Source organism: Setaria italica, chromosome III, assembly GCF_000263155.2.
Source record: "Setaria italica strain Yugu1 chromosome III, Setaria_italica_v2.0, whole genome shotgun sequence".
Taxonomy (NCBI): Eukaryota; Viridiplantae; Streptophyta; class Magnoliopsida; order Poales; family Poaceae; genus Setaria; species Setaria italica.
The window spans coordinates 46,026,737-46,049,395 of NC_028452.1; the positions used below are offsets into that span (position 1 = coordinate 46,026,737).

A 22,659-nucleotide genomic window follows, 5' to 3' on the forward strand; every position below is an offset into this window, starting at 1 on the left:
ATCGAGGCTCCCATTGGGCATGTACTCGTACACCACCAGCAGCTGCCCTTTCATGTAGCACCAACCTGACGAAAGTGCAAACAGTATTGTGGCCTATAGATTGTTATCGCCCATAGAAAAATATATATAGTCGATGTATTGTTCATCATTGTCCTTAGGTAATTTTGGTCTAGAAGAGTATTTTCTAGCACGCATGCTTTGCTAAAAAAATAGGAGGGCATGTGTTGACGATTAAAATTGGCAGATCTGGTCGGACAGGTGTGTAAACCGGTTAGATCGGTTTGGGTAAAGTGCTCAAAATACAAATTGGACTTAACCATTGTGTAGCTCTTGATGAGAAGATTAAAATGCATATGTAGAACATGCGATTCAGAGATCAGATGATGGAGTTATGACTTCGGGAAGATCTGCACCTCAGAAAACCGGTCAAATTGATTTGTTAGGATGGTGAGACCAGTTTGATCTGTGTAAACCGAGTTAGGAGTTGTATTTTAACACGGTTATCCAATTGATCATATCAAACCAAACTCCTGGTTTGCCTTTTACCTTTTCCTCTTTGCCTTATCTTTTCCAACCCTATCTTGTTGTTCTTCCTATGTGTCAACAGTGATTGAGAATGTTCTAGGTGACTTGAACCCTAGAATAACCCAAGGTACGTTTGCACTGGTGGGATCCCTCCCGGGTGAGTATTCGTTAGTCCCTAGTCGGGCTCACCAGCGAAACTCGCCTCCAAACTGGTCTAATCGGTTTGTGCGGAGGCGCTGCACTAGACGTTTGAGTGCTTGAGTATTTGGCGTAACTCCTTGCGTCAACACATTATCTACTGCTATATTTAAATGTTGTTTACCACAACATACACTGGTGACTTTGAAGATCTTTTCTTTTAACTTCCAAATTATTGTCCTCGAAATACAACCCTTGAAACCATGTAACATACATGCACGTTTTTGTTATATTTATATGGATTAATAATTACTATCACATATGTTTATAAATCATTGCCTTGTTAGTATAAATTCGAGCTCACTTGCCTTCTAGCCTTGTGTGACATACAAGCATGCATCACTATTTTATATGTGCCTTCGTTTGGGTCGTAGCTGACGATTTCCTTATCCCCCCATGTTCCCTGAACTAGTCCATCAATCCGTGCTTCCGCACAGGCTAATGTTTTCTTAAAAGCTATTGTATTTTAAAATTATTTAAAAATTAAACCTCGAACTAATAATTAAAATTGTTTACCTACTACTTTCTCATTTTTTCAATACTTCAACATAATGCTCATATAGATGTGTGTACTTATATTTATCCAGTTGTAATTGATTTTTAATTAGTAATTACTCTATACATTTTTTCATCCATATTCACACTTTTTACATTTTGTATCGCACCTCCATACATTGTGTTTAGCATAAAAATCAATATTTTTTTCACTTCACATATATGTATAAATGGTCTAATGGTGGCAAACATCATGCGTATATACTTTAACTTAGTATTTCTATATTAACAATGATATAAATAGATAATTTAGAATCATATATTAGTTTAAATTTGGACATTTATATACGATGCACATTAAGATAATTAGATTAGGATTTAAGTGTTTACTTTAGGTTATTTTTAATAACAACATATATGGGTAACTTACATACAAATTTAAAATGGCATTTAAGTTATGTTTTATAATGATATGCACGAGTAAATTGGATGAAGATTATGGGTTACTTTAGATTATTTTTTATTATGGTCGAGTTGGGTAATTTAGATATCATTTTAGGGTTTATTTTAGAATATTTTCATAATGATAGTGGTGGGTAACATTTTAGAAAATATAACATACCAATTACTATGTTTATTAGAGTTTACATGATAAATGTTTGATAATTTTGATTTTTGTGAGAATTTACAGAATTTATCTCTTTTTTTTCTAGCGTGTCTCACGAGAACTAATGTGGAGTCTCCAATGGAAAAACAATGAGGTCACATTGCTACCAAACTATTACCATAAGCTACCTCTCATTTATTAAATATTCGAGCACAATACTTATATAGATATATACTTATTATATTCATCCGATTGTGATATATTTTATTTAGTAATTACTGTTTTCATCCATATTTATAATCTTTAACTTTTCACTTTGCATCATAGGTATGCTCTTGAATTTGTTTAATGGACCTTAAGTTTGAGCTATAATTTTAACATAGAAATATATATTATCATCACTTCCTCTATATCTTATAAATGTTGACACACATCATGCGTATATACTTTAATTATTATATCATATAACAATAGTGTAAAAAATAGACGATTTAGAATCATATATTAGTGTATATTTTTCAATAAGGTGATTTGAATTCAAATGTAGGATTACCTCATGTTATTTTTAATAATAACATATGTGGGTAATATAAATGCAAATTTAAGGGGTTAATTTAAGTAATTTTTTAATTATTAATGGTGGGCAATTTAGTTGCAAATTTTAGGGTTATTTCAAATATTGTTTATAATGGTATAAGTGGGTAATTTTGATGAAGATTAGGAGTTACTTCAGTTTATTTTATATAATGGCAAAGGTGGGTAATTTATATATAAATTTAGGGGTTTACTTTAGGTTATTTTTATAATAGCATATGTGGATAATTTTTTAAAAAACATAATAGATCCAATGGCTATGATTATTTGTGTCTACCGATTGATGGCTAGATGTTTTGCGTTTTTGTGAGAATTTCATAATTTCTCTTTTTTTAGAGTGTCCACTTAGAATTTTGGATGGTTTCACTTGGAGATTTTAAAAAGAACCTCCAATTAGTAATAATAAGATGTAGCAACATTTGAGTTTCAACTTCGTGAAGCAGCCACCACCAATAAACGTGGTCACTCGTCAATGCCTCCAAGGAGGACAACAGTGCCCTCCAAGGAGGACAACAGTACCCGAGGATGTCACCATTGACGGCACTGGTGCAAGCCCGGGCTTGGATTTCTCGTAACCGAAATGTGCCCAAAGCAGTGCAAACGCGGCCATAACCGTTGTGGATGGGAACGCCTAGAAACAAAGTTTCCATGGAGAAAGAACGGTACCTGACCGCCGTTGTCAGCACCGTAACAACGGGTCAGGTTGCCCTCGGTCGCTGTCATCGATGGGCAGAGCAGCCATATCCCCCCGTGCCGTCACCGAGCACCGAAACCCGGAGGCAGCAAGGCTCCCACACGGCCGCAGTAAGGCCCACTTGGCAGCAGCCCTGCCCGCTGCCACCTCGGGGGAGCCGGAGCTGGAGGTCCACAAGCTCCGGGCCCCCAGCTCCCCCACTGGGTAACGGGGTCACATGGGGAAGTTTCCTGCTCACATGATGTGTTGAGACATATATAAAGCTGCGTAAAGCAAAGTTGCCTGTAAATATTAATGGTCAGGAGTGTGCCGTGCCAGTGTGTCTTGTCCAATAAAATTGAGACCGACTGGACTAGTTGCTTTTCCTTTTTCTTTTTTTCTTTTCCTTTTTGACAGAGAATCCTTCCTTGGCGATAAGCAGAGGCAGTTGCTGGTTCAGACAGAGGGAGAGGGCTGTGGCGTCACGCGCCCCGCTGCTTATCCTCACCACGGCTGCTGCCTCTGCTGGTTCGGGAGAGGGAGAGGGAGACAAGCGGGAAGAAGAGAAGGTAAAAAGAAACTAGTTTGGCATTTATACATTTCATATTGCTCACATGCTTCAAATTTCGGTTGGGGCGCGCTGATGTACTTTCTGAGCTTCCAGTTTCGCTCGAGGATGGACTTGCTTCCCTCCTGTTCCGGGAGGTAGCGGCCGATGGCCATTCACTTCAGTGGTCTTCATGCCCTCAGAAAGGACACCAGCCAAAGCCTTTCTCTGATCCCGTTGTAGCCTTCATACAAATAGATCGAGGATGGCCGGCGGCGCCAGAGGAGAACGGAGGACTGCCTTGAGGCCGGATCAGGTTATTTTCAAGGTCGTGACTGGTACGACGTTCCTTCTAATGGCGGTGACAGGCTTAGGCTACCTAGCGCTTTCGTGGTCGACCGTAGTCCTCCTGGGTGCCTTTGTCACCGTGCTGCAGAAGAAGGATTTCTGGTCTATCACAGTCATTAGTATGATTCAGGCAGCCAGGTCAGTGAATGTCCTATATTTCCGTATCTTCATATCTGTTGTCTACATAATCATTAAATATTCTACACAAGTGTTACATAATACTCCCTAGCTCCGCCACATGTAAAATAATATATGGCGCGAACACAATTCATAATTCAAACATTGAAAAAATATTTTGACCTACAATTCATCTTGTGCAATGAAAACTTTATCTTACAGAAAAGAATATCATTGGATTTTTTTTAAAGTACTTTCATATGGCTATAATTTTGTCGCTACAAACATTATATGATGGGCGACTTATAATCTTAGTATTGGAGGCCTCAATTTATAATTTGCGATAGAGGGAGCAAGCAATGGTACAGTGTGATGAACAAGTCTTCAAGAATACTATACAATGCTTTATTTCTCTTTTATTATGTTGAAGGAAAGCAATACAAACTTCTAAAGCCTTCCTCAAAACTCATGATCCATGATATTTTCCATGAAGGTATTAGATATTGTTGCCATGAAGAAATTAGAATAGTGCAGAATATAGATATTTGTCTACTGAAAACTCTAGAAGGGGACATATGTCATCATCCTATGAACTCCCTTGGCCTATAAATAGAGGTCCCTTCCTTGCCATACCATTCAACCATGAGCATAGTAGATGAGTGGAGTATGGTAGATGTAAAGGGTGAGTGCAAGACTAGCCACTAAAGAGAGGGTGTTGTACACTCTTATGTAATATTGTTGTGTTGTAATAAAGTTTTGTTTCTTATAAGTGTTAGTCTCCCGGTTGGGCCATATAGTTTCTAAGTACTTAGTGCATAAGTTGTGATCCATCGAAGGTTAGCTTTGTCACCTGGGATCACAAGGGTCTGGACTTCATCATAGGTTGGTTCTGCCACCCGGAAGCCAACTTCATCTGTTGGTAGGCTATGCCACACGGAAATGAGAAGGCGGCTCTGCCATCAAAAGGACTCGTCGCATTAAGTAACTAGAAATTAAAAGGGGCTGACCGACTTCAGAGTGAGTTGGTGTCCTAGGTGTAGGTCCTCAGATTAGTGGGTATTAGGGCCACCTCAATTTACAACAATTGGTATTAGAGCTTGGTGGTCCGGGATCATCTGGAGGAGGCTCTCTAGTAAGCATAGGGTGCTTGTTGTGTTTGGTGCAATACCGAGGCGCTAAGTAGAGACTCTGCCGGTGCACAGTCTGGGAATGTGAAGCTCATTGGTCCGGGAATAAGAAAGCTAACTTGACGCCGGACGTCAGTTACCATGGCAGATCTTGCTAGCACAAGTGGTGGAATTAAGAAACTCAATAGCCATAACTATTGCTATTGGAAGACCTACATGGAGTCATACCTACAAGGTCAAGACCAATGGGAGGTTGTTGCGGGTGCCGAAACAGTGCCTCCACCAAAGGAGAGTGGTGATAGTTCTTCGAAGAAGGAGGGAGCCAATGCCTTGTGGAAATGGCGCATCAAAGCTGGTAAGGCTATGTTCATGCTGAAGAAAACTATTAAGGAGGACCTACTGGAGTACATCTGAGATGCGGAGACCCCAAAGGAAGGAGGAGACAATTGGCTATGTCTATGACCCCAAATGAAGCACACCTCCAACTCTTAGAAAAGGAGTTGTTAGGTATCTCTCAAGGAACTTTGACTATTAGTCAATATTTCACAAAAGTAAAATCCATCTATCGAGAGATATCCGAGCTTGCACCAGATGAGAAGGTTGGTGAGGCCCGTACGAGGAGTATCATCATGAATGGCCTTAGACCCGAATATCAAGGGTTTATAGCCGCAGGAGTGGATGGCCTACTCAATCTTAATTGGTGGAGCTAGAAAATTTGTTGGCTAATCAGGAGGAGTTGGCCAAGATGATGGGAGGCATTACTGTGAAGGAAGAAGAGGAGGCTCTCTTCACAAGAAAAAAGAAGGGACCATCTTGGGGCAAGGAAGGCCGAAACCAAGGTGGATAGAAGGTGGAAAGCATCACCCAAAGGAGAAAAGTAGCTCTTCAGGGGGAGCCCATGGACGAGAAAACTAGCAACAACAACCAAGAAAGGATGGATGCTTCAATTGTGGTAAGAAGGGTCACTTTGCTCGAGAATACCGATTTCCAAGGAGGCACTTTGAAGGGAATAAGAAGAGTTTTGAAGGGAATGTGGCCACCACCACATGAGAGAAAAAGGAGGCATACACTAGGGAATAAGAGTGGGATGTTGAAGCTAGGTTTTCTCAGGACGTTGAAGAAGATGAGTTGGAGGAGGACATGGAGGCACCTGCATTTTGCAGCAACAACTGATCCAACAGTTAACTACAAGGAGGATTGGATCATCGATTCTGGGTGCTCCAACCACATGACGAGTGATGACAAAAAGTTGGAGGGAATAGCCGACTAAAAGGGAAGGAGAGTTGTGCTTATGGCAGACAACTCAAGATTATCCATCTCTCATGTTGGGAAGGCGGTCATTCCAAGGTATGGTCCTCAACAACTCCAACTCGATAAGGTTTATCATGTTCCTAGCTTGAAGAAGAATCTGTTGTTAGTTCCTCAGTTGATAGCAGAAGGAAAATACGTGCTCTTTGGGTTAGGAGGTGTGGCAATTTTTAGGAAATTGAAGGTGATTGGCACACCCATCATGGAAGGAAGGAGGAGACAATCGGTCTCTGTCCTCTTCGCTGAATCTACTTATGTGGACAAAACTCGGAGGAATGAGACTAGTGATCTTTGGCATGTGCATCTTGGATATGTTAACTACAGTAAGATGAAGGAGATGATCCAGAAGCAAGTACTAAAAGGGCTTCCTCAAGTGGACATCCAGACAGACACGGTTTGTGCTGGTTGTCAGTACGGCAAGGCTCATCAATTGCCATACAAGGAATCGAAACATTGGTCCAAGATGCCATTGGAGCTCATACACTCGGATGTTTTCGGCCTAGTCAAGCAAATATTTATTGGAGGGATGAGCTACATGGTGACTTGCATTGACGTCTTCTCAAGGTACGTTTGGGTTTACTTTATGAAAGAGAAGTCTAAAGCTTTCACAAAGTTTAAGGAGTTTAAGGAGAAGATAGAAGATGAACTCAACATGAAAATTAAGTGCCTCTAAACTAATAATGGGAGAAAGTATTTGTCAAATGAGTTCACTGTCTATCTTAAGGAGCACAAAATAAGAAGGCAATTAACTTGTCCTAATACTCCACTACAAAATGGAGTAACGGAGCGCAAGAATCACCATCTTGAGGAGACTTGTCGAAGTATGCTCCATGCCAATAACGTACCTACAAGGTTCTAGGCTAAGTGTATAAGGACAACAGTCTATGTAATTAATAGGCTACCTCAACCCAAGATGGGATTCAAGTCACCACATGAGTTGCTATGGAAGGTGAAGCTGGTGGTCAGCCATCTCAAAGTATTTGGCTGTATTTGCTATGCATTTGTGCCTGATCACCTAAGGAGTTAGTTTGAGAAGAAAGCAATTCGGTGCATCTTTGTTGGCTATGATGATGCACGGAAAGGTTGGAGGTGCTGCGATCCAACCACAGGAAAGTGCCACACCTCAAGAAATGTGGTATTTGATGAAACCTTAGCATGGTGGTTACCTAAGAATGTTGAGCTACTGGAATCACATGATTTTGAGGAGGTTCCTGAAGAAATCCAAGAAGAGAAGGAGCAGGCACCAACCCCAAGTGAAGATAAAGAGGATTCCCCAAACAAAGCCAAGAGCTCTTAGAAGACTGGTGTCCATCAGATGACCTCGGAGGACCTCTCCAGCGGCGGGTCATCCCTGGGAAACTCCTCCCATTGAGGCTTGGCTTTGACCCTCTGACCAGCTACCTTCTCGACCTCGGGGTCGACCGGGGCAATATCTGCAACTTCAGAGGTTGCTTCATCACGTTGCGGCGCTAGAGTCAGCATGACTTCCTTGATGCGACCCTCCTTATCGACTCCAGCCTCCGAGGGTGGGGACATTTCCACGGTGCGACTGTTGGTCGCCTCGGTCTAGGCCGAGCAGCTAGTCAGCTACACACCACCGTCATCGGACAGCACGGCGGTCCTGCATCGCCGGCACAACAAGCAATTCACACAAGTTAGTTGGCAACCATGATTGCAACTTGGACAGCATAAGTAGGTGGCACTTATAGGGTGCTCTTCTTCTTCACTCGGTACTGGGGCGCAATGGTGGAGGCGGCGCTGATGCATCTTCACTGGGTGCGCCACGGATCTTTGCCTTCAATGCCTCCTTGACGCACGCTGCGTCAGCCGCGGTGGTCTCCTGGAGCTTCGACTTCTTTTTTTTCATGACCAAGCTCGGTGTGTCAAACTCCTTGTCCGAATCGCTAGCTGACCTAGCTGGGGCAACTGTGCTCAGGGCAGCCTTCTCTTTCTTCTTCCTGGCCATCTTTCTCCTCTTCCCTCTCGGCTGCAGCACCTTGGAGATGGCCTCTTTGCGCACGGTTTGCTGTGTCTATCGCCCAAACAGCTCAGCACCTTGGGCCTGGCTGACCTCTTCCGTCACGCCCACATCCGACCCAATGGAGGAGTCAGTTTCCCACTAAAGGTCAGCGAGCGGTGCAACGGGCTCGTCGATGGGCAGATCTTGGGTTGTCTTGCATCGACTCCTTCAGGTAGTGGCACCGGAGAAAAGTATATAAATACGTCATCCTGGTCAATTTGCTACTTTATTTAGAAACATCACAAATATATATGCAGTACATGAAATCAATGCTGATGACAATCTTACTAGGTTGGATGGCGGCCTCTTCAATGAGTAAGCTTTGGGGTAGTTCCTGTCACTGATTCGGCCCCCTTAGAACTTGGCCACCCTGTTGATGATCTCCGCCTTAGATGCAAATTTTTCCGAGATGCAGGTAGAAAATCATAAGTATATTTAGCACCATCAAGATTAATTATTACTTTGCCTTCTCCCGCATCAAGCACAGCATTTACCAGCTTAAGAAAATATCTACCAAGGATTATATCATCATGTTTATCATGGCAAGCATCAATAACAAAGAAATTAGTTGGTATAGATTTATTTGAGATATTAACTTTTAGATCTCTAAGCACACCCAAAGGTTCGGTTGTTCTACCATCTCCCATGATCAATTTAATTGGTGTTGGAGCAAGTTGCAAAGTCTTACTAAAAAGTTTATCATAAAGTTTCGAAGACATCACACTTACATGTGCTCCGATATCGCAGAGTGCTTTGTCGATAATCTTCCCAATGGTCATGTAGTCGATATGCGGTGTAGGCAAATGTGCTCCCTCATCTTGATTAATCCCAATTCATATACCTGCGCTAGGTTGGTGAAAGGTGATGCTTCAGGTTTTACTTCCATGACTCTCTTTACTTCAGCAACGTATTATGGGTCTATTTCTTCTTCGCTGAAAAGTTTTTGAATGATTTCTCTAGCTATTTCTTTGTCAAGCACGTACCAAGTGTGTCTCTCTGGTGAAAAATCAGTCTCTATGGCGCTGGTTAACACCTTTTGATTTGGATATGGCCTATGTTTATCAACTATGTCGCTAAAATTGATAGGAATCCAATCCATTTGTTTAAACTCCCATAGGGGTTTTGCATTCGCCAAGCTTCGATGTTCTAATGTTTCTAGTTTGTCGTCTTTGATGCACCGGGTGGGTTCCTCCTTTATGTGTGCTGGTTCTTCTTCTTTTTGCACCACAGGTTCTTCCTTCTCATCCTTCTAAAGTTCTTTTCTGAAAATTCCAGCAAGTATATGTCCTTGATTTCCTTGCTCTCGAGCCCCAGATTGATAGTTATCCCATTCTCTGTTTACGGCTGCTCCTCTGCTAATTTTTTGTAGAAGTTGAGCAGTCTCCCTCAGTTTCTTTACCATAAGGTCTCCTCCTGCACACGTTTGAACAAATTCCTAGAATTTTTGGGTTAGTGAAAAATAAAATGTATGCAACAACACATCACTTGAGAATCCAACCTTAGGTCCTTGTTCGAGTAGGCTATTGAATCTATCCCAACCTTGATCTATTCCTTCATCTTCTCCTTGCACAAACATGATCACTTCCTTTCGAAGGTTCTAAAGTTTGCTAACAGAGAAAAATTTCCCACAAAACTTTATCATTAGTGTCTCCCAATTCCCCTTCGCGTTGAAAGAAGCTTCTGCATATTATCGTCTCACTTTACCTGCAAGTGAAAATGGGAATAGATTCCACCTGAACCAAGCTGGCGGAATTCCTTCTTGTTGTAGCGTGTTATATAGCATCGTGAATCGCTCAATGCGTCTATATGGATTATCAGTCTCCACTCCTTGGAAAGGATTGCTTCCAGCCATGTCAATTATTTCTTTATCCAAGATGTACTCCTTGCCTGCAAGCACTGAGTCAGATTTCAGCATGTCGAATGGATCGGTTAATGGAATTGCATAGTCCCTTAGCGACTTTTCTCCTTCCTCCTTGTAGTGATTGATTAGAGCCATCTAGACACATAAAAAACAAAAACAAAGTTTTTCTTTTCTAGAGAAAAAGTTAGAGGTTAGAGGTTAACAAAAATTAATACAAAGTTAAGCAAAACTAACTTGTTCCCCATCAATTGCGCTAGAAAAGCTTGTTCACAGTAGTTAGCACGTCAATTTATGAACCGCAAGTGTACGGATCAGTTGTAGCTCTTCCCTTAGAGTAATCCCCGAAGGTTTATCAATCCGTGGAATAAGTGGATTTGCACACTTAACTAAGCACTAATCTATGTAACTGAAGATTCTTTGTATATGATAAGATTGATCTAATAAAAGAACTAGTGACTTAGATTAAAGTAGATAGAGAGTATGAATGTAAACAATATAGCTAAAATGCTTGTCCTAGGGATCTAGGATCACTTGTAGATTTAATCACCATGCATGAAAGAACTGGATCTAAGTGTTACTGTGAGTGGATGTGAACCATGCCCAACACTTTCCCTCTCGCACGTTGTCACAACCTGAGGGTACTCAAATATTGAACGATAAGAACACGGCTTGATGATCATTCTAGGTAAGCAAATAAGCAACCCAAAGTAGCACTGGCTAGCCATTAAATGAAAGAGCATCATCAAGATATGATAAATAATAAATAGATCTTGAACAAGAGGTTCAACGATTACAAATCAAGATCTCCATGCAACCCCGAGGACAAATAGAGACTTTACCCCATGATCTTACACATGTTGACAGAATTCTAGGTAAAGATCACCCTGTAGATCAACTGGACTAAAAATGATGACGAACAGGCCCAGATGTCCAGGTCGATCACCTTGGGAGGTTCCTTCCTCCTTTGGTGCTCCGCCTCGCATGGCTTCTCATAGATCCAATCTTCTCTCCATTTTTCCTCGTGGTGGCGGTGGATGGTGTTTACGTGGTGTTTTCTCCTCTCTCCCTAACTCTCTCTTCCTTGAAGTTCATGAGGGGGTATTTCTAGTCTCCCATAGGCGGTGGCTCTAGGTTGTAACACCCGTAAAAATACACCCAGTTAAATCACTCGTTAAAAATGCTTTCCAAAATTTTTTTTTCGACCGCCGAGCTCCGTCAAATCTTTTCCCCTTCCGTCGGACCCGCCGTCCTGGCCCCGGCTCGTCAACTCTCTTTTTCCGCTTCCCGTAATTTTCGCCGCGTGCCCGTCAAGTCCATCACCGCGCGCAGTCGAATCCCGCAATTTTCGCTATCTTTCCCCCCCCCCCCTTTTCTCCCTTCTCTTCCTTCTTTCTTTTTCCCCTTTTTCTTTCCCTTCTCCTTTTTCCTTCTCTTTCTTCCTCCTCTCCCTTTCCCTTCCTTCTCTCTCTCCTTTCTTTTCCCTGCCACCTCCCACTTGCGCCTAGCGCCTGGCACCCCCACCTCCTGCTGGCACGCGCGCCTAGGCGCTCGGGGCGCGCACGCGCGCTGGCCGCACGCCTGCGCCCACGCGCGCGCCCGCGCCGCGCCATGTCGCCCGTGCCACGCCCGCCCGTGCCTTGGCGTCTAGTGCTTGGCCCGGTGCGTCGCGTCGTGTCGCCGGTCGCCGGTCGCCGCTCCTGTGCCCTCGTCGACCACGCCGCCACGCCGTCCACGAGCTTCACCACCCCGGCACGCCACCGGCCAAAGGTCCGGCCGCCATCATTGCCTCGGCCCTCGCCCGCCTGTGCGCCGCCTATAAAAGGGGGGGGGAGCCGAGCCCTGCACCTCCACACCCTCACCACGAGCACCTTGCCTTCCTCCACCACCACCACTAGAACGCCGACGGCCATCCCTTCCTCTACCTCCTGTTGTCTCCAGGAAGAAGAAAGGGGTAAATCCCTCTCCTCGCGATCCAACCCACCAGTTTCCCTTATTCGCGAACAAGTCCTCCCACCATTCCAAGAATAATTACAGATAGGCCCCTGCTCTCGCGGTTTAGTCCTAAACCTCTTTTTAAAGCCCCTAATACTCCTTTAACCCGTCATTTCATGCGCCAAATTTCCTCCAATCCATCCCAAATTCGACCACGGCCTCCTCTCATATATTTCCGCCAAGGCATATCAAAATTTCATGAAAATACCCTTCCTACCTATTTTCCGTTCATATTTCCTGTTCGGAGCTCAATGGGTAAAATCTTTTTCCTTTTTATTTATTGTGTGCTCGTTTGTGTGTGCCGTAGATCGCGGAGTACCCGAGGAGGAGCGCGAGGAGGAGTTCGACCGTGAGCCCGAGCCCGAGGACCAGTACCGCGAGCAGGAGCTCCCGGAAGGCTTTGAGAACGGCAAGTCCAATCTCACCCTTTGATGCATATTTAATACCCAGTTTTTCAGACACAACCTATTGGCCTGTTTTATAAAATGCATATTGTTTTATTGCAAGACATGGTTGGATAGCCACCCCTTGATTGTTATGATTATTCCTTGTCATCCCATATTTATCTCTAAATATGAGTTACTCTGTTTAGATGATAAATATTGCTAGAACGCTTAGGAACTCATTATCCAAATTCAATTATGACTACATCTGTTTATTCGGAAAATAAATGTGTGAGTGTGTTTAATTGAGGAGTTGGGTTTTCAGGTGTAAAGAGAGGTGGTGGATGAGATGGATGGGCGTTTCTTGTGTGGAATGCCGGGTTGTTGGGCTCGTACCTTAGTGGTTGAGCAGAGTGGGACATATCCATCTTGTCATGACTAAGGACCGAGTTGATGTGTCATCCTGCCTGATTCCATCATCGTACAACCACTCGACCGTTGTATGGGCAACGACTTAGCATAAACCCCACTAGCTAAACTGCTAGGCTTCAGGTGTGCTGGTGAGCAACGGGAGCCCTTGGAAAAGGACTAAGCTCTTGGTGACTTAGGTCCCGGTTTCGGCCTCGTGGATGGGTTGCTAACCCCTTGGGTGCTTCCGTGTTGACTAGTCAGTGTTGGCTAAGGTGGGTAATGGCTTTGTTAGGATCCGTACCGTCACTAAGGTGATCGCGATACGGTACCCTACTTGTGGGAAAAGTGTACAACCTCTGCAGAGTTAAAACCTATCCGGGTAGCCGTGTCCACGATATTGGACGAGTTACGGCTCGGTCACACAACTAGTTTTTGGGGGATGACTGGTATGTGCTGCGTGTGTGGGTGTGTGGAATTTTGGAAGTGTCCGGCAGTTGTGCCGTGCGCTACGGCGGACGGGGAGTCCGGTAGCGATAAAACTTGGATCCTTTGTGTAGGATCAACCCCACTTGATATATCGTTTATTAAATTGTTTCCATGAAACTTCTTTAAAATGAAACCCTGCATATGTCTAAAATTCAGCTTTATTGCAAATAAACCATAGCTTCATCCTTAATGATTCTTATGCATATTCTTGTTGTATCCCCCTCCGTGGATGGGGTTGGACTTGCTGAGTACTTTTGTACTCACCCTTGTGTTGTTACTTCAGAGGAGGATCCGGACTTCGTCGCCGAGGACTTCGAGTAGGAGGTTGCGTCTGCACCCAACGCTGCCTGTGGTGTTGGCCCTTTTGCAGGATGCTTCCGCTGACGCTTAGTTCCGATTGCAGCCCAGAGTCCGACTGGACTGCAACTTGGATTTGTATTGTTATCGCTTTAGTCTTGCTTTGGGTGTGGCTTGCCCGCCCGCTCCTTCGGGAGTTGTACGGTTTCTGAACTATCTGTTGAATAAATGTGTTATCAGCCTCCTGGGACTGATAATTGGATCACATTTAGTCTCTACTTATGTGGGGACACTTCATAGGTCAATGTTGGTGAAAAAACTCTAGACATCATCATAGACTTCACGCTGAAGAAACGGGAGGTCGACTAGGTCCTGGAATGGGCCAAGCTGATCAGCCCAAAGGGTCCAAGGCCGATCGGCCTGGGCCCTTGTTGGCCCTTCTAGTCCTCTTCTTCCTTGTGTTGGCTTCCCTCGATGACCCATGTCCACATATCCATTAATCTCTTTATGCAAGCCCCCTTGATTATGTCGTATTTCCTGTCATAATGCAATATACTCCAAAATACAACACATGCAATAATGGGGTTATTTCAGGTGCCAAGTGGTAGGTTAGTATAAGATTAAGCATGAAAACACTAGTTAAATAGCACTAAAAGTTTGTCAATAACGAGCATCAACAGATGGCACCTTGAGCGCGCGTGGGCAGCACCACGGCTGGAAGGGGTCGACGGCGTGTGGTAGCGGTAGGGTTTAGCGGCGAAGGCGGGGCTAGTAGGGAGCGGCCAGTGGGGTGCCACTACAGTGCAGGGAGGGACTAGCTAGGGCCGCACGACGCTCTCAACTTTGACCTGACCCAGCTCTAGTGGATAGAGCATGGTGGCCGGTGGAGGCGGCGCGGTGCCATTCCTAAAGCTGGCAAGGTGGATTGAGGTGGAGGAGCGGTGGTGAGGAGGCGAGGAGGGGTGTGGGGGCCTTTTATAGGATGGCGGAGCTGTGGCAGGGCTCGGATGAGCTCATTGGAGCTCATCCAGCCGGGGTGGTTGCTAATGGCGTGGTAGCCGTGGCGACGCGTGTCTCGGCCGGTGAGGATGGGATAGGGGCAGGGGAGGAACTTTGGCGGGGGTGAGCTAGGGCGGTGAATGCTTGGTACATGCGACACACTTGGTCGGGGAGTATATCTGGCCGGTGAGGAGATGAAGGCGGGGGTTTGCCAGCGGCATACGCCGCTGCATGTACGGGGGTGTAGGGATGATAGGGTTCTGGGCTGGAGGGGTGGTACTAGCGGGCGCAGGGAATGGAGGAGGTATGGGCAATGGCGGCGCATGGTGAAGGGCTGGAGAGGCGAGCTCACGGAGCAGGTGCAACAGATGTGCAGTAGCGACATCACATGCGAGCAGGGGTGATGGAGTAGGAAGACGACAGCGTCGGGAGGCTGCAGTGGGCTGGGTTGGCAGCTGGGTCGTGTGCGCGCGTGTGAACAAGAGGTAACAGCGGAGGCAGGTCGGGCCAGAAAAGGAAGTGGACCGTTTTGGCTTTTCTAGATATATATAGCTTTTGTTATGGACCTAGATATAGGTCATGTCTAGATTCATAGTACAAACTATTTATCTAAAAAGACTAAAACAATCTACATAGTGTGGCGCCTTTATGCTGTTGCATGGCGCCATGTCCACGTCGACGTGGCTGGCATCAACTAAAGCTTGTTCTCTTCCTCAACCTCTGGTGGATTTATTTTCACAGGTGGGTCACCCCATGACTAGGGTTGGATAAAAGACTCATGGCTAGTTAGCTCGCTCGGCTCGTAGCTAACTCTGTTCGGCTCTTTATGGTAACGAGCAAGCTTGAATAGACAATTTAGCTCGTTAGTATACAACAAGTGGGTTCGAGTTGGCTTGGCTTCCGCTCGCAAGCTTAACGAGCTCGAGGAAATCTCAACATGCTAATAAGGTTGGCAATTTCCAAGGCCCAAGGCCCAAATAGGACTCCTTTGCTTCGTTGTTGTGCCACCGCTAGATCCTTGAAAGGAATCGCTGCTCGTGTCCTAAGAAGGGGAGGGGGTGAATTAGGCAAACTTAAAACTTTAAACTACAGCTTCCACTACAAAGCATCAAAACACAAACTAGATCATACTATCTAGATGTGCATCTATGGTTGATCTAGTCTAACTTCCCACCCACAAAGAGTTTTGCAACCTATAGCCAATCCTAACAAGATACTACTCTAGAAAGTAAAAGCATTCAAGTTACAAGTAAGAAATATGAAAACGTCGTCAAGGAGTGTGTTAGGAACGGTGCATACATGGTACGACGATTTATCCCATGGTATCAGTAGGCAAATGCCACACCTAGTCCACGTTGGAGCTCCACCAAGCATATGCTCCCGGTCAAGGTCTTAGGCTCGCTACTAAGGTTCTCGCCAAGCTGAATGAGAAGATTGCCACGAAGGCAAGGCTCACCACTCCCTCTCTTCCGATCACCTTGACGCGTCTCCACTGTGGAGCTTCTCCATGAAGGAAGTTGTCTCCTCGTCCCCCACACACGGTCGCCGTCATCACTCCACATTAAGCTGGAGGGTCAAAGACTTGACGGCGAGCTACTAAGTTCTCAAGGCACCAGCGCACCAAGCTTACAAGGTAGGTTCACTCCTAGAACCACACACAAGGTAGCAACACCTTGCACTCACTCACTCTAGGACTATCCTAGCACTAGTCACTCTCTAAGCTTGTGCCAATTGCCTTTCGATGATCTCTTTAGCACCTTGGTGGTATGGATGTTTCTTGATGTGTCTTCTTTCCTTTTTTTATATTTCCATTTCCTATCCAATTATTTTTTTCATACCATACATACTAATATAAAAATCATTTGTGTACAAATTACCTGCGCAAGATGTCTAACAACATTCTCATAGAAGTCGTGGCAAAGGTTATACGCATAAGTTGTGTATGTCATTTTTTCATGCCATTCATATTAATATAAAAATAGTTTGTGTACAAATTATGTGCATAAGATGTCTAACAATGTTCTCATAGAAGTTGTGGCAAACGTTATACACATAAGTTGTGTATGTCATGAAAATTATGCTGCAAATTATCACATAACAAGTTGTCAGAAAAAAGGTTATATGATAAGTTTTGTGTATAGGCTATAACTTTCTAAAAATAGAAAATCAAAATTGTCCTTTAAAAGTTGTATGTAAAGGTTATATGTATAAATTGTATGTTATAAATCTTGTGCTTACAAATTAATCAGTAAGAATTTTATCAGTAACAAGTTATAAGTAAAAGTTATATGCAAGTTATGATATTTCAAAACTAGAAAGTTGAGGGAATCGGAACTATCTCAAAATGGAAAGTTTAGGGGAGTGAAGCAGTTGTCGTGAACGGGAACTGTTGGTTGTTTGGGCTCCTAGCGCACGCACCCATTAGTATGCCCGCATTTGAGGGTAGTAGTTTTGCTTACTTTATTAATATAAAGATTCAACTTGCGGTCAGATTTACTATGTTTCTTCTTTTGCATACATATTGGTGACCTAGCTCGTGAGTAGGCTCGAGCCAGCTTGAGCTTTTAATGAGCTGAGCCGAGCTCAGCTTTTAGCTCGTTACCTTAACAAGCCAAGCCTAGCCAGCTTGTTAAGATACAAGCTGGCACGAGCCGAACCAAGCCAAGCTGAGCTCACTCGTTATCCAGCCCTACCTTGACCCGCTCGGAAAATCCACTTTCAGAGGCGGACCATTGGGCCATCCATCCCCTACAGAGCATCACATGCATGCATAGGCAGCAGCAACCATAGTCCACACATACCCCCCCCCCCTCTCTCTCTCTCTCCCTCACCCTTCCACTCCTTAATTATCCCTTCTCCCTTCTCTCATGTTCTCTTTTTTTTCCCCTCTGTCTCCCTCCTCTCTATCTCTGCACGGCCAGTAGGGGGAGGCCGACAGGTGGTACGGTGTGAAGGCCAGCAATGCGGCCCTCCGGTGCACAGCCAACGGCTTGGAGGCTGGGGGTGCGTGGTCCTCCGGTGCAGAGGCAGGGGTGCGACCTGGGGTGCGGAAGATGGTGGCGCATGGCCCCACAGCGGATGGCATAGCAGCGCAGGCCTGCGACAGCCTAGATAGGTGGGGCTATGGCTCAATGGCGGGCCCAGTGGTTTTTTTATTTTTTAATTGATTTGTAGGAGTGGGTGAGGACCACCCCTACAAATGGCCATTTGTAGCTATGAAAAGCAGGGCGGATCTGGAATGTGCCCTGCAAATCCGTTTTTGCCCACACCTACAAACGATTTGTGTAGTAATGTCTTGTAAAGCAACTTTTTTAGTGGAGCAAAAATCCTTCAGAAAGTTGCAAAACGACTTCTTAGGCCAATCTCAATGCACAATTTCATTGCACAGTTAGCTAGACTATAAACTTGGTAACAGTGGCTACTGGGTTTCATGAGGATGAAACTTATTTCATGAAACTCCTCTCTCATTTCATGAAACTCCATACTCTCTCCTCATAAAGACATTGCCAAGTTAGCAAAATTGCTGATATGGTATAGAAATTAACACTGATAAAACTTTGTATGAAACTCTCACTAAGACTGGCCTTATAGTAGCAAAGTGGATAATTTGCAGGGTATTGAATGCTTGGGGAGGTAGGAAAAACGGGAAGTCACTTTTTCTGACTTCTTTAGTCCGGTGTGCTTCTTAAGTTATGCCTTTTTATTTCCAATTTGGCGGGGCTTCATTAGCTAGTTGCATAAGCCCTGCCAAAATAAGCAATTAATCAACTGACTTAAAAACTCCATTGAATACACCCTTGCATCGTTAACCGTACTCCATCCGTACCAAATTGTAGATCATTTTGGTTTTTCTATATTCATAACTTTTGCTAGGCATCTAGACATATATTATTTCTAGATCATAGCAAAAGCTAAGAATTAGAAAAAAGTTAAAACAATATATAATTTGGAAGCAGAGGGGTAGAAAGGTGTCATGGCATCTCTCTATAGATGTTGCTCTTAGCGGTATATAATTTGGAAGCGGAGGCTAGAAAAGTTAAAAGGATACATACATTACTCCATGTCTCTCTCTTTCTCCCTCCCCTATGCAGGAAAAATATATTTAACTAGTAATAGTTGACGTGGCACAGTCGGAGATGCTTTTACCGTGCATTTAATTTTTCATGATATGGGCATGCAGAATCTTCAACGACTTGGCCGAGCACCTGGTCCCCAATTTTGTTTCCATGTTGGCCGAAAATATCGTTTCCTTGGCTGCCAGACTACGTGGAACAACTTGGAGTGTTGACGGAGCCTTCTGGTTTCTCTACATTGGAACCATAATATTGCCGTTCCAGGCCATGAGCTGCGTCACCGCGTACCTCTTCGGGTACAGCGGGCCCGTCGCCTGCATCGCATTCGCACTGTGGCGCATAGCGCAGCGTGACTACGGTGAAGATGCCAGCAGCGACGGGAACCTGATGCCAGCGCTGGATATCTTCTATTCCCTCGTCCTCCTCCAAGGCGGGCTCTACGTGTTATGGATCTCATGGCCACTATTTGATTGCTCGGCTGCGAGGTCGCTCCGCGCATACCGTCGACAACTCGGTCTACCAGATGAGCAATGGTGCCGCAGCTATCTTTTCAGGTACCTCTCCGACACTCGAGCCAGATGCTGGCGGGAGCCTGCATCCATCCGTGGTAGGAGGCTACGCGACTTCGCCGTCGACTCGCTGGTCTCGGGATCATGGGAAGACGACATGCTCTCAGGCTTGAGGTTCCTCGACGCCTTCGTCACGCAGGGGGCAGACATCAGGACGCAGCTTCTTCCCTTTAGGCCCAGGATCCAGAAGCTCATCGACGCGCTAGGGTGGAGACAATCGTACGGGGCCAGGGAGATGAGAGAGGCCGCTGCTCGCGTCGTCGCGCATCTCGCCGGCGACATCCATCTCGCCCAGTTCCCCGGCGCGATGGAGTGCATATCCTCCCTGCTCCAGGAGGAAACAACTCTGCTGCTCACGAACAAACAAGATAAAGGTGGCAGCAGCCGCGGAGGAGGGCCCAACCAGCTGATCCTGCAAGGCCTGGCCATCCTTGAAGGCCTCGCGTTCGACGACCACAACTGCAGGTGCATGTGCAGCACCCCCGGCCTTCTCCGCAAGGTCATGGCACCCCTCTCCTCTGCCAACTTGATGAACGATATAAGCAACAACATCAACTGGGCCGACGTCGTAAGCAGATCCTTGAAGGTATTGTACAAGCTCCTCCAGACTACAGGGAAGACCAGCAGAAGGCTGCGCCGGGAGATCTGCACTAACAAGCAATCAATGAGCAACCTCGAGAGCATTCTCCAACATTTTGATGAAGAGCTGCAGATGGGAGCCATGGGGATCCTCACACAGCTGGCACTGGATCTGCCGATCAACCTCGGCAACGAAACCAAAGGAAAGCTCATCAAGAAGCAGTTGCAGATCTTCCTTGCAGATGGAGAAGAAGGCGAAGAACCCGTCGCGGAGCTAAAACCTCGCAAAGCAATGGCTGGGAGAACACTGGTGCTCCTGTCAACCAAGATTGAATGTAACTCTGCCCTCATAATGACTATACAAAACGACATCATGGATCGTCTCAGTGTGATACTTGATGCTAAGAACACCACATACAGAGCAATAGCAGCACAAATCCTGGAGAACATGTGCGATTACTGTGATTTGGACAAACAATGGATCAAGGAAACGTTACTGCCAAAGGTGAGTGTGCAAGACTATCAATATAATCCAAAATACATTGGCAGCACAGCAGTAGACATTTTTCTTAAAAAAAAGTAAAGAATAATACAGGCAAGCATATTAACACAAACATCTGTTTATTCCCTCATTTATCAGTACCTCGTGTGTGTAGCGGTTTGAATTTCACTCCAATTACTATTCCTTGAAGCCAATTAAGTAGCATTGCTGCTGCAGGTCCTCGCAGAAATACTGTCTACCAAAAGAGTAGCACCTGAAAACGGAGTTTCACCACCAAGAGACGAGGAAAACCAGCAAAATTCTGCACCAGGAAACCTCGAAGAGAACCATAACAATTATACACAAGAAGACGGCACAGAGATCCAAGAAACTTCTTCAACAGCAGAACGAAACAAGTCATCTGATGGAGGAAACGAGGACGAGACCACCACTACAAAGTTAATGCGGGAAGCATTTTTATCCCTTGCTCTGGTTATAAGAGACAAACTGATCAGTGCAGATGATTTCGATGATGCTATCCAAAAGGTAGGCGTAGGACCTGCTGCATTTGTCGCAAAGATGAAGGCGATAGTTGAAGACAACTGTCAGGAAACAGCTGAGAGTCTGAGAATTGTGAAGCTTTGTTGCCGGATTGTTGAACCCATGATGCAGCGCCACCAGTATGCCCAACACTTCAGAAACAAGGAATTTGTGCTGTCAGTGTCTAATGCTTCTGAAATCATGTCTAACCTTGAAAGCTGCATGCTTTTTGCTGGAACTGATTTCGGACTAAAGAACACCATGAGGCCTCTCCTCTCTGATCTCAAGAATTGAGCATTACATTTGGTTAGGACTACAAATCCTGACATACATTGTGCTATTGATCAACATTCTGAATACAAGATCTAAGATCATGTGTGATGAAAAAATTATTAGTAATGACATTTGTGATGTAGAGTAATGATGTATTGACGTGCATGAGTTGCTTGGATGTGTTCAGGGTGGCATGTTGCTAGATACACTCGTGGTAGTGTAGATGTTTTGAAATTGGTGCAACAAACTTTCGTGAGTTCTATGCATGGGACATTTTTAGAAAAGGATAATATTCCGCCGCACACAATCAAGGTTTAACAATATTCTCAGCTCACAGGCTGATTACAGATAGAAAAGGTATAGTACGCAAATGGTAGGAAGAAATCAAAAGCAAAGTCTATTATTGCTTCTCCATTTATTGTTGGCAAAAAGTCCAAGGCGACGACCTCCAACGCCTTGCTTGCTAAAGGAATAGTCTCCCTTATATCCTCAAACTGTAACAGGGACCAAAATCGCAGCCAATATGCTCTCCTTAAAACAGTCTGCATAAAAGAGATAAAAAGTTTTTTCTCAAAAAACCAAATCGTTCATTAAGATATTGTTTTAAATTTAACTCTTGATCCTGAGAGCACCCTGTTTTCAGATTTTTTTATCCAGATCATCAATTAACTTTTCTCCCCAATAGTGATAGTGGATATGCTCTTACCAATACATTATTCGTTGTGAGGACTCATTGTTGGGGATGCGGATCAAGGTTTTTGATCGTCACCCTCGCAAGTTGCTATTTAGGAATGGAACTGCCGCAAAGCCTATCGGATTAAACTTTAGCCTCGTCTGCCCTTAATGTCGTCTAATTGCTACTTACCTTTAACGGGTCGTCAGCAAAGGTACAAGGCATTTGTTTTGTGTAGTTGCAGGTGCGCGATTTCAGTCGAGTGGAGCGAAGGTACAGGGCGAACCCGGAGGAGAGATGCGGAGGTCCTGGGCACCTTCGCAATCAAGAATACAAGACTCATTCAAGATCATCCAGGCAAAGGTGTGAAGGAATAGGGTCACATTCACAACATGAATGGTTGCAAATGTGACCCTGGTGGCGTGTATTGCGTGACCCGTTTGGGGTGTACAAGTTGGATTAAGACTCTTTCTTTATTAAAAT

At 44.7% G+C, this 22,659-nt stretch overlaps 1 protein-coding gene across 5 annotated transcripts; it reads left to right on the top strand.

Annotated features, from left to right (window-relative positions):
• The first annotated feature begins 3,469 nt into the window (after positions 1–3,469).
• Positions 3,470–21,681, top strand: LOC101776182. 5 transcript variants are annotated; one of them, XR_002677144.1, is made up of 5 exons: positions 3,470–3,661; positions 3,757–8,731; positions 8,851–8,974; positions 9,307–9,420; positions 12,720–12,779. XR_002677144.1 is itself a non-coding variant. In XM_004962891.3 (4 exons), exons 2-4 carry the CDS (start codon positions 3,905–3,907, stop codon positions 21,522–21,524), a joined length of 2,364 nt encoding a protein of 787 aa, XP_004962948.1. In that variant the 5' UTR covers positions 3,504–3,661; positions 3,757–3,904; the 3' UTR covers positions 21,525–21,681. The 5 variants fall into 5 exon arrangements, 2 of the variants coding, with proteins under 2 accessions (XP_004962948.1, XP_004962949.1); XR_002677143.1 differs by having other exon boundaries at positions 9,307–9,432; positions 12,720–12,778; XR_002677145.1 differs by lacking the exon at positions 9,307–9,420 and having other exon boundaries at positions 12,720–12,753.
• Positions 21,682–22,659: the final 978 nt, after the last annotated feature.

What these genes read in the sequence shown, in the direction of transcription:
- LOC101776182 (XM_004962891.3), top strand. Translation starts at nt 3,905, where the DNA reads ATGGCCGGCGGCGCCAGAGGAGAACGGAGGACTGCCTTGAGGCCGGAT. An exon ending in AGTATGATTCAGGCAGCCAG is followed by an intron (nt 4,126 to 19,168) that starts GTCAGTGAATGT and finishes ATGGGCATGCAG; the next exon opens with AATCTTCAACGACTTGGCCG. An exon ending in AGGAAACGTTACTGCCAAAG is followed by an intron (nt 20,715 to 20,927) that starts GTGAGTGTGCAA and finishes TTGCTGCTGCAG; the next exon opens with GTCCTCGCAGAAATACTGTC.